At 49.6% G+C, this 13,275-nt stretch overlaps 1 protein-coding gene across 1 annotated transcript in view; it reads left to right on the top strand.

The window, feature by feature from the left end:
- Positions 1–13,275, top strand: part of LOC105701214 (bone morphogenetic protein 1) — a 33,665-nt gene continuing 20,390 nt past the window's right edge. Inside the window, exon 1 of the mRNA XM_012427766.1 lies at positions 1–810. Coding sequence (XP_012283189.1) covers positions 546–810 — 265 coding nt within the window. The 5' untranslated portion in view covers positions 1–545. The remainder of the gene's footprint in view (positions 811–13,275) is intronic.

Here is a 13,275-nt window from a genome sequence, read left to right as displayed (position 1 = left end):
GCTGGCGCGTATCCGGTCCTCGCTGCGCGACGCTCGACCGTGCGCCACCCCTTCGGCGCAGCGCGCGCTTTCGAACCTCGAGCGAAGGGCCCCGCCAGCGAGGCCGCACTCGCCGGCCGAACTTTGCCCGGCGCGGGCGCGACTCCTCCGGCCGCGCGCGCGCTCTGTCCCGGGCCTCCCTCTCGGCGGTCCCCCAGAGGGCGCCGCGAGCACCCGAGGAAATCAGAGCGCGACCGCCGCCGAGTGACCGACGGACTCTCGGCTCGCTAATTGTACTCATTAGCGGTAATTAGGATTAAGTGCGCGCCGTGGGTGCAAGGCAGCGATTCCACGCACGGGCCTGCCTCGAATCGATAGAATTATCGCGCGGCGGAGATATATCAGGCCCGAGGAAAGTGGAACTCTCGCCGCGACAGGGACCCCCCCAGGGCCGGTCGCGTTAGCCCGCGCTCCTGCGGACTCGTGATTGGCCAAGGCCGACTCGCGAGGGCCGCGCGGATTTCGCGAGGGATTCCGAGGGAAGATTTCCCGCCGCGACCGATCGAATGAACTTTGCTCCACTCGGTGGAAGAGGTTATGAGTCAGGGCGAGATCCGGTCCGATTGGCCCATACCTGCGCCGAGATGAGGCTGCTCTCGATCGTCGCGCTGATCTGCCTCGGGTCGGGCTTTGGCCAGGCTCGAGTCATCGGGGATGGACCCTCGCCGAGCCCCAGGAAACACCGGCACAGGTTCACCGTCGAGGAACTGCTCACCAGCACGTTTCCACACGCCATTACCGGGGACCTCGATCTCGATGTCTGTAAAGCTGGTGAGGGATTCTTTTTTTTTTTCACATTTATTGCCGTCGATTTTCATTCGTACCTGTTCGTATTTTTCATTTTACGTTATTATCATATGCCGCATCCGGGGTTTACCACTAGACTGGGGCTTTGAGGGAGATGTATTTTAATAAGTATCGAATTTATCATTTTTTAACGATATGAGATTATAATACAAGTGGGACTCTTGGCTAATGTGGTTGGGCAAGGAAAATAAAAAGAGGCGGTCGAATCAGCTGATAAAAGGACGGAGGCAGTCCTTGGCGATACTCGCGGTAAGTGGAACGTGATTAAAGAACGATCGAGCAAAATCCATGCCGATATTGCTTGGTTTATATTTCCGATGCGGGAGAAATGTGGGGAAAGTGATATTAATTATTAGTGATATTATTGTACATAGGCGGCGGATCGTAGGGGGGGAGGCGCGCGTTATCATGGCTCGTAATGATATGCAAATCTCTGGGATAATGGGGCGAAGTTTTATTGTCAGGTTCGCCGTACCTTCCGCTTTTTGACACGATATCAACGGATAAACCTTTGCCCGGTAGCGTTACACGGCTTATGGAGCTTACCAGTGGTACTGGACGGTACATTGCACCCATTGTTCTCTGTACACGTCGGCGGAAAATACAGATCCACACACCAAACATTCGACGCCGTTGTCTCTTTCGCCGGAACTATCGGAAAAGTCTGAGCTGGATTCCTCGCGATTTTGCCTCCCATCTAAGGCTTATTTTATGTGCACTCTGACATGCACCAACCGCAGCCATTAATCGTAAAGATGTGAGGGGAATTTGCACGCCCGTGTCGCAACGAAGACGACGAAAACAAATATTTCACTCGCCCAATTAAATGGAGTTAATTCACCTGTGGAATTAAATCCCAGATGAATCGGCGTACCCGATAGCCCGGAAAAATTTTCGTCATTCAAACGAATGACTTCATTGTTCCGAGGTTATAATCGCTCGGATTCGCCCTCAATTTGCGCAGTGGAATATTCTCCGGCTGTGGGATGAAATTTCGTCGAAGTACGAAATTTCGTCGAAGTACGAAATTCCGACCGGCTGATTGTAATTATTTATGATTATGGGGACGGGATGAGTTGGACATGGTTCTGCATGGGTCGGGGGAGTATGATAAACTCGACTGGTGAGACAAAAAAATCGACGGGAGAAATTGACGGGAAAAATCCATTATCCTTGAAACTTCAACGAAGTGCCAGAATTTCGACCGCCCGATTGTAATTATTTATGTTTATGGGGATGAGATGGGTTGGACATGCTACTGCATGGGTCGGAGGAGTAAAATGGACTCGATTGGTGAAACGAAAAAATCGGTCCAGAGGGACCGACTCGGATAATCCATTATCCCGGAATAAATCCGAGGGCCGTCTTCTTCAGGGGGCGGAAGGGACCGTTCTGAAAGGAGCGATGCTCTATTCCTTTGCCGTCCCTTTTCCCTGGCGATCCCTTCCGCGATTAAGTAAAATTAAAAGGGACTCGTCCTTAAAGATCTTGAGAGGGGGGAAAAAGACGGAGGGTACTGGCTTTTATCGTGGTCGAGGGATAGACCGATTGCCAGAGGAAAGTACTCGAGATTCGAGGTATATACCTACGTAAGTATAGCACGCTATCCGAAGGCGGAAGCTCGAGTGGAGTCTCAGTCGAATAGTGCAGGAAGGCCGGACTTCCTTAAGTGGGCTTTGTTAGCCGTGACATGTAAAGTCACTCCAAGTCGGCCTTTTGACCCGTTCGAACATATCCGTGACGTATATGTGCCATGTGCGTCCATACCCTGACAGAAAAAACGTATTCCTTAGGTTTACATCGAGGTATTCACGCATTTCCGTATCAGTGACCTTATCCGTCCGTCCGTGTCAGTGTCAGTGCGCCGTCAGTGATCGGTACGGAATCGACGCCTCGATAAAAGTCCTTCTTTTCGGATATTAGACCCCCCCAAAATGTCGTTTTTAATTCCAGATTCGATCATTTTCTAATGGTACTCGACGTGACGGTCTGAAATTACTGGCAATGGTGATAAGGTACAATTTCACGAAGGAGATGGAAATATTGACGGCTTTGGAAAAATCCAATCGTGGTTCGCGAGGTGGGGCGAAGATTCAATCGATAAGTTCAATTAGTATTGTTCCGTTTCAGGGAGAGATCGATTGGCATGCTTATCGGCGGTTATCGACGGGAAGAATGTCGCTGCCGATAACGAGGAAGTGCGGTTGCACTTGTCGGTCGATCGTGATATGGAAAATCCGCGGAAAAGAGATAACAGGTTGGCGTCGTGACCGTTTCCGCGGAATGTTATATCGTCGTCTTCTGGATTTCCGTCGCGGGGATAGAAACGCATCGGCTACGATGAGGAAAGGGGATCCGACTCGCGGGGAGTTCGGGCAATTTAGATCGAGATCAAAAGCCATCGGATAACGTCCCGTGCACACACCACGGTGATGCCGACCGTGATCTCGATTCTTGCTGCAATCCCTCTCGGGCCGCTCCTCGTTCGTTAACCACCGCCGGATGATTCCCCGATGAGGGGTCCTACCCTGAATAACGTCAATGCTAATTGACTGTACCCGTGCCGAGGCACTTGCGACCTCCTAGCCGCGAGGATGTCTCGTGGATGAATTTTTCACCTCGTGAGCTCCTCGTTTAGAAAGGATCTTCTGTCGATTTAATTTTTTTTTCGCCAATTTTGGCGAAATTCATCTGAAATTCCGTCGTGGTTGTCCATGAATCTCTTCGAAATTTTCGGAGCCAAGGATAATGCTAGTGCATATTTATTAATGAATAACATCAATGCTAATTGACTGTACCCGTGCCGGTGCACTTGCAACCCCCTCATTGCGAGGATGCCTCGTGAATGAATTTTTTACCTTGTGAGTTTCCCTGGTTTACCTCACCTCGTTTAAAAGGGACCCTCTTCCGTCGACTTTAATAATAAGAATTCAATTCAATATCAAGTCTTCAATGTCAAATTTAATTAAAAATTCACTCACGACTGTCCACGAGATTCTTTCAAATATCCTGGGCTAAGGGTAATTGCAGATGCACTCTTATTCGATTTTTCTTGATGTCAGCTGTCATTCTATGAAAACTTATTAACGAATTTTTTTTTTTTGTTTAAAGACTCAGGTTAGGGGGTCCTCTCGTCTCCCGAATTTGACACGTATGTACACATACCCCGTTGACAGAATACACGCTTTCAGGACCGTGTTACGGGATACCACCGGAATTAACGTCGTTGAAGTCCTTGTCATCTCGACGAGTTCAAAGGGCCTGCGATACTCCATCATTAGTCTCGGTGGCTTAGAATCCTTACCCGCGGTATAATGCACTTCCTTTGCCGAGGCATTCTCAAAGCGAAGTTTTGCGCCGACATTAAGCGACATCCGCGCCCACTAATTGGCCATTCTAGGGGTGCATTCGGGGGTCTTCATCTTTAAAGTGCGTCCAAAGTGAGTGGAAACCTCTTGTATAAAATGAGGTGTCCAAAGGGGAGAAAAAAAAAAAAAATCGCACGATACGTATCATACTTCCTCATTTTTAATTTATCAATATGACCAACCTTACGATTACCATTACCCACCGTTATCTCGTTATATAATATTATCGTATATCATCTTATATCGTCCCATATCATATATTATCAGGGACCAGAGGATCGTTCCGGATGAATTTCTTCCCTGGACCATTATCCACCGTGATCTCGGGTTATATATTATTAATTATCTTATATCATCTCATATCGTCCTTTATCATCTTGTATTATCAGGGACGAGGTCGGAGGTAACAGGGGGGAGAAAATCGTTCCGGATGAATTTCTTCCCTGGACCATTAGCGTCGATGCCGAGTTCACGACCTGTTCCACGGAACTTCCTCGTTCCCGCAGGAATCCCCGGATCGCTGGGAGGGACTTTTAGCCGCGGTTAACGAGCAAAAAGCACGCGCACCTTGCGTTTACGCCTCTCGCCCCCCCGCAGCTCGTGAAAGGGTTGACCGCTCGGGAGCGCCCGGTCGCGTGCAATGCACCTCCTAGTGCATCCTGCACGCGACCGAGGCACGCCCTGCCTTTCTGGATCCGCGGGAAACTCGCCTTTCCGGATCTCACTTCTGACCGGGAAGATGTCGATCGGAGGAAATGACGTCAGAAGGGAGGGAAGAGGTACCTTTATCTCGAAGCTACCCCTCTGCTATGGCTATCGCTACCGCAGATACGCTGGACTCCGCGGTTGCGATAAATCAGCCTTATCGGCGGAAAGTTATGTCTCGTTTTGAGGAATTTCGAGAATTAGTCGTTACTCATTGCGATACCCAACGGGTCGGACGTGGGATTTCGGTTGGCATCGCCTCCTCGGCATTGATAGCGCCGAGATTAATCCCGAAAAGTCGGGAGATTGCGCCCCCCGGGGTTATTATTCTTCCGCGAAAAGCTCTGCCCTGGGATTGCGACAGCATTGGATAAGGGCAAACGAATTGGCGTAATCTTCCCGGGGAGGGAACTCGTGTACCGCGAGTGGGAAATTGTGGGAATTAAAATTGCGGAAACGCGAACGACGTGAGGCTTCATGCGGGGAGGGGAATTATTGTCGGAGAGGGGTGGACGGTTTATCGGGGCTGTTTAATCAGTTAAGCCGATTACCGGAGACTTTCCTTCGAAAGCTTAATCTTGCTTCGATTCTCGTCCTCGCGACCCTTGATCTAAATTTTGTTATCATTGTCCAAGAGTGACGTGTAATTTTTTGATATATTTGCTTCGCGACATTTCCTTCTAATCCTGCAATTTTGTAGTAAGAATCTCTGTTCAAGGATTCGTTACATGGACGTGCAATTTTTCTTCAGATGTTTTTTTTATCCCCTTCAACTCGGATTTGGTATATTAACGCGGATTTCCAGCGAGTGCAAGATGCTTTTATCCACGCAGCCGCCACTCAAGGGGGGATTGTTCGAGGCGGAGGAAACGAAGTTTACCTCTCTTTGATAAGTTCGCCGGTAAAAGCCGCTCTCGAAGTTTGCTCGGATTGTCTCGGGTGATTCCATAAATGAGTGAGAGGACGGCCGGAAGTGGCGATGGCCGAGGGGGCGAGCCAGACACCCGGAAAACCCTGTCCAGAAAAACGTAGACGAAGCAGTTCCCGTTCATCTTGTTTCGGTTTAACCCAGTTCCGATATTCCCCTTCCGAGTGTGGCATCGGCCAAGCTTCTTACCTAACTAGAATCCTCTCCTTTCGGGGAGGATACGCTTCGCCAATTATGTAAGGTCCCGTGCATACTTGACATCAAAACCCGGAAGAGAGCTTCCGCATTGCATCGACGTGGATGGCGCCTCCACCTGCTCGAATCCTTACGTAATCCCACTGGGAACTGCAGTGCAATTCTGTACCCAGCCTCCTGCATATACATAAATTCAGATTAATTATTACTATCCCCGGGAAGAGAAGGTGTCCCTCGTGTCTCCTGGAGAAAGATCTTTAATCTTTCGACGAAAGGGAAATGAAAACGTGAATCTTGGTAGCGATGGTCGAGGGACTTCAAAATTTCGATAACGCACGGCTGATTGGCCGATGCTGCATCATGCGACGAACTGCACTCGGCGGGGATGCAACGAGTGCACGGGACATCCTCGTCTGCACTTCCGTCCTCTAATCGGCGGCTGTAACTCGCCTCGAGTCCGCGATCTCGTTGAAGGTGTAACCACTAACGAGCGCTCCCTAATTGACGTAACCGAGCCACCTCGTTGATATTCCCGTAGTATTTCGTAACGAGAAATCCGAGCTTTCGCGGGGCCTTTCTCGGATCTCTTCGAGCTTGCGCGGACCCCTCGTTGCACCTCCTTACACCTTCTATTGCGCCCTACCCCGCCGTCCCGCACCTCCTCGCATTTACCCGTGATTACGGAAAAGGTGGTCCCGCACCCTTGCCTTCCTGCGATAATACCATAAACTCTTAACAGACAAAAGAAGAAGAAATTATCACGCAATAATTCGTTAAGGACTCTTAATCCCGAATAATCTAATTATCGGACAATTCGCGAATATCGTACACAGGTGTAAGTAACCTGCTCAAGGGGCCCTCGCAGAGTGGAGGAAAGTATCGAGATGCGCAACACGGTGGAAATTTGGATTTTTTATTATAAAATCGGAATGATAGTCGGGAGCATCGATAGTGATCATTTGAAAAGGGATTTTTTTTGGGGGGTAATTGTACTTATAGTGACTCATTAGTCGCGTTTCCTATACTGGGGTAGGAATTAGTAGCGGCCCCCGGTTTATTCCAAGGCAACCCTTTCTCGAGGGTGTCCCTCCACCCTTTTCCCACCTTCACCATCTCGGCCCTATCTCGTTCCGCCAGGCAGCCCTTCTCGGATTTTCGATTTTGCCTCCACCTCGCGAGGTTGCGAATGACGCGGTATCTCGTTTCGCTCGCGATCCCTCTGGCCTCTCCCTCGCACCCGCCCTGGCCGGCTCGGTCCTCTCTCTCTCCCTCTCTCTAGCTGGCCACCTTTGTAACGAGATACTTCGAGCCTTGACAATAGTAATAGAATGCCGGGAGGCACTCTCGCGCCCTAAGGTCAGCCGCGTTCTCGAAATTCACGCGGAGGGGGCGAGGTCGGATCGGCTTTCCGATCGAAGGGTGCGATTCGACCGGTCGTCCCCGAATGCAGGATTCGGCATTCCTCAGGGTCAGCAGGGGGTCCGTGTCCAGCCCACTGGGACGACGGGCTTCTAGGAGTTCACTTAGCCCGGCATTACTGCGCAAGACCGGCCAATCCCCAGAATTGAGCGCCATCACCTGGAGTCATGATCCCGGGCACGAGGGTGGCTCGAATTACCGCACCTGCTTAATCAATTGCAAGGTTTTCCCACCACGTCCAAGGGTAATTGTTATTAATATAGGAAGGATCGAGGATTTAGCAGAAAATTATACCGCGGGAAATTCGTAGCAACTGGGTTACCTTCAATCCAGAATTTCATTCATTTGATTCGTTTAATTCAAGTTAATTGGAGCGCACCTCGGCAGGGGTATCTCGGTTACTTCCTGTCCGTTACCAGGGGTCACTGTTATACCCCTGTTTATGACACCTGGTGGTAATCCTTCGGCTAACAAGGATAATCCTAATCCCCCTGCAAACTCGCCCTGGCGCTCGCAACTTCCATCCCGACCCGTGTGGTCTCGGAAGATTCCCCCGGGGAAAATGCGTCACCTGGAAAAAGCTTCGAAAAGGTCCCTGGATTAATTGCAGGAGAATTCCGGGAGTATTCCGAAAATTACTCAGTTTCGCCGTAGACCCTGCTAAGTGTCTCCTTAAATCCCATCCGAAGTGGCGCCGCGACCGCGTGTATATCATACATGATATATTCCGGGCTGATGGGCGTATATTAGCCGGCAATTTGTATGCGTGATATACGCGCTCCCACGCAGGTAAGTGTCGCGGGGGGATGAAAATTTCCCCTAATGTCCGCGTAATGTCGGAGCAATGTCGAGGTAATGCCGAAGCGATGTCGAAGGTAACGTCGGCACAATGTCTGATCGGGAAGAGGAGCGAGACGGAGGGCACTCTTCGGGGGGCTTTCGGCCCACCCTGACGTCGGAGGCCCTTAACCCTCCGAGGCTCGCGAGTCTTTATGAATTAAACAGAAATTAAGAGGGTCGGATCTGCCCTCTCGCCGTTCTCTGCGGGTGGCACTCTCGCCGCTGCACTTGGCACCGGTCCAGCGGTTCCCTCCGCATCCTCCGAGCCCGAATAATCGCCCTGGCAAGGCGCGCTTTAATTATTCTATCCCAATTCGCGTCGAACCGCCGATCCGTTCGACAGGGTTCGAGCCCCAATGGACCTGATTTTGTCCCCCCTTCGATATGCGAAAATAAAAAAAAAAAAAAAAATCGGGACATCGGGACGCGCTGGAAAATCCTAACAATGGAATTGTTTACTTGCCTTGAAAGATATACAAGTTAAAATTGGACCGACATGTCATGTTTGGTCATTTTTATTTGCTAATTTAGTGAGCACTTTTGAGTCTGGATTCGTTAGAAAAATCGAGGGTAGGATAATTTTTGGAAATTTCTCCCAGCCTTCCTTTAACGAATGTCAGATTATGGAGCTGAATATTCGAACTGAATTTTATGGTGTTAATTGCATGGTGACTTGGGTCTTGATTCGGTAGATAGAAGCGAATGTCTATTTCTTTCGATATTTGGAATTCTAGGCTTTGACGTTTTAGAAATCTGAAGAGTATGCCGCAAGCCGGAGATGTTGAGCTTTATTCGACTGATTGCTCGGCAAAGCTGTATATATCTGTACAGAAACGTGGTTTCAGGAGAGTTTCCTACCAAGGAGCTTCCAATTTCGAGGCAAAGGTCTGCACAAGAGTAGAAGATTTTAACGACCCGCCGTAAAAATGGAAACTCGCCGACCGAGAGCGATGGTCATCGACGATCACGAGGTTTCCTTTACTTAACGAGGAGTAAATCACTCTTATTGCTTCGTATCGGGTTCCATTCAATTCCCTTCGACAATGGAATCCGCAAACAACGCGCCGCTTGGTAATTCATTTTTAAAACTCGTCATTTTTTATTATTCCTTATAACGGGCGCGCGGGTAACACCGTCGGGAAATTTATGTAACCCTCCGTTGTGCAGGACAATGGGAAAAGTTGCGTTATTCGATATTTCCGAAACGGCCTGTCCGATCCGCGATATATATTTCCATCATCGTAAATACTTCGGAAAGTTCCGCGTAGGGCAACTTTCCACTAGGGGTGCATACATTTACCTAAGCCGAAACTTAGGACAGTTTCTCGGAACAATTATCCGGTATATCGCAGGAAGCTACAATTTCTCAAACGGGAAGTTAAATCGTAATTCCACGTCACTTGGACGAAACTCAAAAGTAACTCATCGTACCGTACATAACCATAGGAGGATCTAGGAAACGTCTCAACTTTCCCCAAAAAGCAATACAAACGTATCCATAACAAACAAATCAATCCTCCCGGACATACCCGAATGAAACTTCCACTCCACGTTTGACGAACTAGAAAAATTCAAGCGCAATAACGTGCTGCATTGTTTCGTTGGAAAAATCAAGGTAGACCTGGAAATGATCGAAATTTGTATATGCGAATTCAGGCACATGGGGGATTTATATAGAGGGTCAGGTAAAGGAACGATAATTCGTATGATGATTATCGGCGGCGATCGAAGTCGAGGAGAGCCAGGGGGTCCTCGATCGCTCTTCAGGGAGGAAACTCGAAGAGGGGCTCGTGCTCTGGCGACGACCTACATATTCTAACCACTGGCTCTCGTGTTGGTCGTCGCAGCCGAGCCGGAAGCGAGGTAAAGAGTCGAGAGAGAACAAAACGGGCCTGCGAGGAAGCGAAACGAAATGAAACGAAACACGAGTCCCTCTCTCTACGGTTCACTGCAGGGTCCCTAGGCTCTCTTGCGGGCGGTTTCCCTGGCTCTCTAACTTCTCTCCCTAACTCTCCGGGGCGGAACAATGGGGCTCGGTATAGTTATGAAAAATGCCCGGACGCGGCCGGACAAGGCCTCGGCCCGTCCTCCGGGTGACAAATCATTTCGATTCTCGGGACGGAAGTCAATTTTTCACCAGACCTGCCTCTCGGCACCTCGACCCTCCATCTAGGGGAGAACCACCTCGACGGGGAGCGAGAGAGCCAATTTGGCGAGGCCGGGTAGCGGCCTCGAATTCGTTTCGCGATGCGGCCCTCGAGTGTATCGCCGGCTCGGAAATTGCAGACGGGACACTGCGGGACGAGGGGAGAGAGTCCTGATAGACGATGTCAATGAAATTCTTCGAGACCGGGCAATCGGTCGATGACGCGTTCCCACCTCCTTGGACCCACTCCGATAACCCTGCAATCAACGCGCAGCCATCGGGCTGGATCATGCGAAGCTCGTTGGATCAGGAAGCAACGAATCCTCCGGGTCAGAGACGCATTTTTTGCCAATTCTGGACACTTTTGGGGGACTTTGAAAGTGCACATGGAACTAGGGAAATTAAGCGGAGAGGAGAGATCCGAGGAGTACCGTCATGCAGTGCCTCTTCAAAAGATGAGTACACGTCATGGAAAAATGAACCTTCCACGCGTAAGATGGATTTTTGCAGAATCGGTGGAGGAGATTCTAAATATCCAAATTGACGAACTGAAAGACGCACCCGAAGAGTCGAGAAGCATGGGAAAATTCCTAGGCAATATCTTCCCCTTAGGATCTGACCCCAAGACTACCCCAACAATTTGCGTCGTCCCCTCGTCCTAGGACCAGCTAGACCGTCCTTCGTAGCAACGAATTGCCGTACCTTTTCAACCCATGGACACGGCTCTAGTCGTGCATGCCAAATTCGATCTATGAAACGAACCGGAGGCGCGACGAATCGGTTAGAAGATGGAGCCCTAAGGAAGGGAAGAGCGGCAGAATCCGATTGAAAACAGCTGAACGTGATGCGGACGCGCTCTCGCTGGATTATTCGGGATCTCCACCTGGAGTTAGGCGAACGATCTCGAGCCACCCTAAAGAGACTGCCTCGAAGAGGGTCCATTCATCTCGGGCCCAGATTCGCTTCCTGAAGGTTCGTTCCAAGGACCTCCACGTACGAGGACCTCTATCCATGTAAACCACGAATATCTGCGACTACCGTCAAACTACAAAAAGAAAAATTCCAAACACCATTAACAATCACGTGAATGTTATCAGTAAGAATATCCGGTACCTATGCTATCGGGACAGGTATTTAAAAATTTAATTCACAAGTCAGCGAGGTAAAGTTTAAAGGATAAAGTAAACGGGGGAACTGATCGGGGTCCTTTATCATGAAATTCTGAATTAAGTCGATGCCCTTATCGCGGTATTTTCTTCCCATTGTCCGCGTTTGTTCGCGGCTAGGTACCCTTCGAATTTCGTCCTCGTTCTTGCGGAAGACCTCGCCGTCGCGGTTCAAACCGGGGAGCAAAAAGTTGCCCTCAGTGGAATAGGCAGGCGTTTAATCCGGCGCAACAGGGACTCTTGCCACGATACGAGAGGCTTCTCTCAATTCGAATCAATACGACACGCACCCCGCAGTCCCACATTACGCGGTACGTCCCTTCGTCGGGAACGACGTGCGAAACTTGTAACGTCGAGCACGACACCCCCTACGACGTGGAGATGGAAAAAAAACCCTGAAGAGCACCCAGAAGTAGAAACCCTGTCTACAGGTTTTCCCCTAAAGTGGGAATTTCATTTTCGAATTACCTGGCCGGAGGCAAATGGCGCCTCCACGTCGCGCTTTGCGTGGTCTTTTGTGTGTCTGCGTGTTATTTATTTATTTTTTTTTTTTCGGCACAAAGGATACGACATAACGCACTTCCTCGCGGCGCCTAAATGGGATATACGGCGGAAATGCAGTTTGCAAGTCCCTTGGGCACTACACCGGCGTTAGCAGCCTCCTAGGGAATTTCACTATAGAGGGAACCGTGCAAATCCTATGGATATCTAGGGGAAGTTATCCCACCGTCAGGGGAATACGGAGACCCGGGATAACTAATCAATTTGCCGTTTGATATGCACCCGTGACTCGTATTCTCAATTAATAAGACCTAGCATTAATCTCGCGTTTACGGAATTTCCGGTTGATGTATTTTCGAGGGATTTTGAGAGTTTCCGAATGTCAGGCCGTCGACCGTTTTCGACTGGTATTTTTATGGACGCATCCATTTGGAGCTCTCGATAGGTTCTGCGCATTCCGGTCTTTACGCACTTCGTGTACAGGATTAAATGGACAGAGCAGGAAGTGGGAGAAAAATCCCGGCCGAAGCTCCAAAGTGGGGAGCTCTTTTGAAAGCTGCTCTGAAAACGCAAGAGCTTTCCAGCTCGGGTCATTGGCTACGTCACATTTACCGACTGCAAACTGGAGATCCCCTTTCCTCCTTTTTAACCAGCTTCCAGTCGATCCAGGATGACGTTCACTCTGGATTTTACTTTTTTCTTCTCCCTCCCTTTGCGGTACCTCATACTGGGTAAATCCCTTTTTTAAGGTGCAAAGAGCCGTAATTGCGGCTACCCGAACGATATCTAGAAGTCCAGTCTAGGAAGCGCGGATTCGATGCAAACTCCTAATTGTTACATCTCGCCGCCAACTTTCGGTGATGAAAAATTTTCATTCCCTTCGCCAAAATTCCAGTTGCAAATTTTTCTTTTCTTCTTTTTTTCCTGAAAATGAACTGTTTAGTTACAGTAGCTCAACGGTTGGATCCAAGAAGTGCAGGTCCGATGCAGATACCTAATTGTTACATTTCTCCGTTCACCTTCCCCGATAAAAATTCCACGACCTCGACAGGTGATACCGCGAAGTGGCGGCGCAGGTCGACGTTACCGGAGAGAAGTTGGAGGGAAAAGGAAGAAAAAGATGTAAAATTTCCGCCCGACGATCCAAGGTGGGGACTTCCT

This window comes from Orussus abietinus, unplaced genomic scaffold, assembly GCF_000612105.2.
Source record: "Orussus abietinus isolate OABI.00-Male unplaced genomic scaffold, Oabi_2.0 scaffold5, whole genome shotgun sequence".
NCBI lineage: Eukaryota > Metazoa > Arthropoda > Insecta > Hymenoptera > Orussidae > Orussus > Orussus abietinus.
This window is presented reverse-complemented; position numbering and strand designations above follow the sequence as displayed.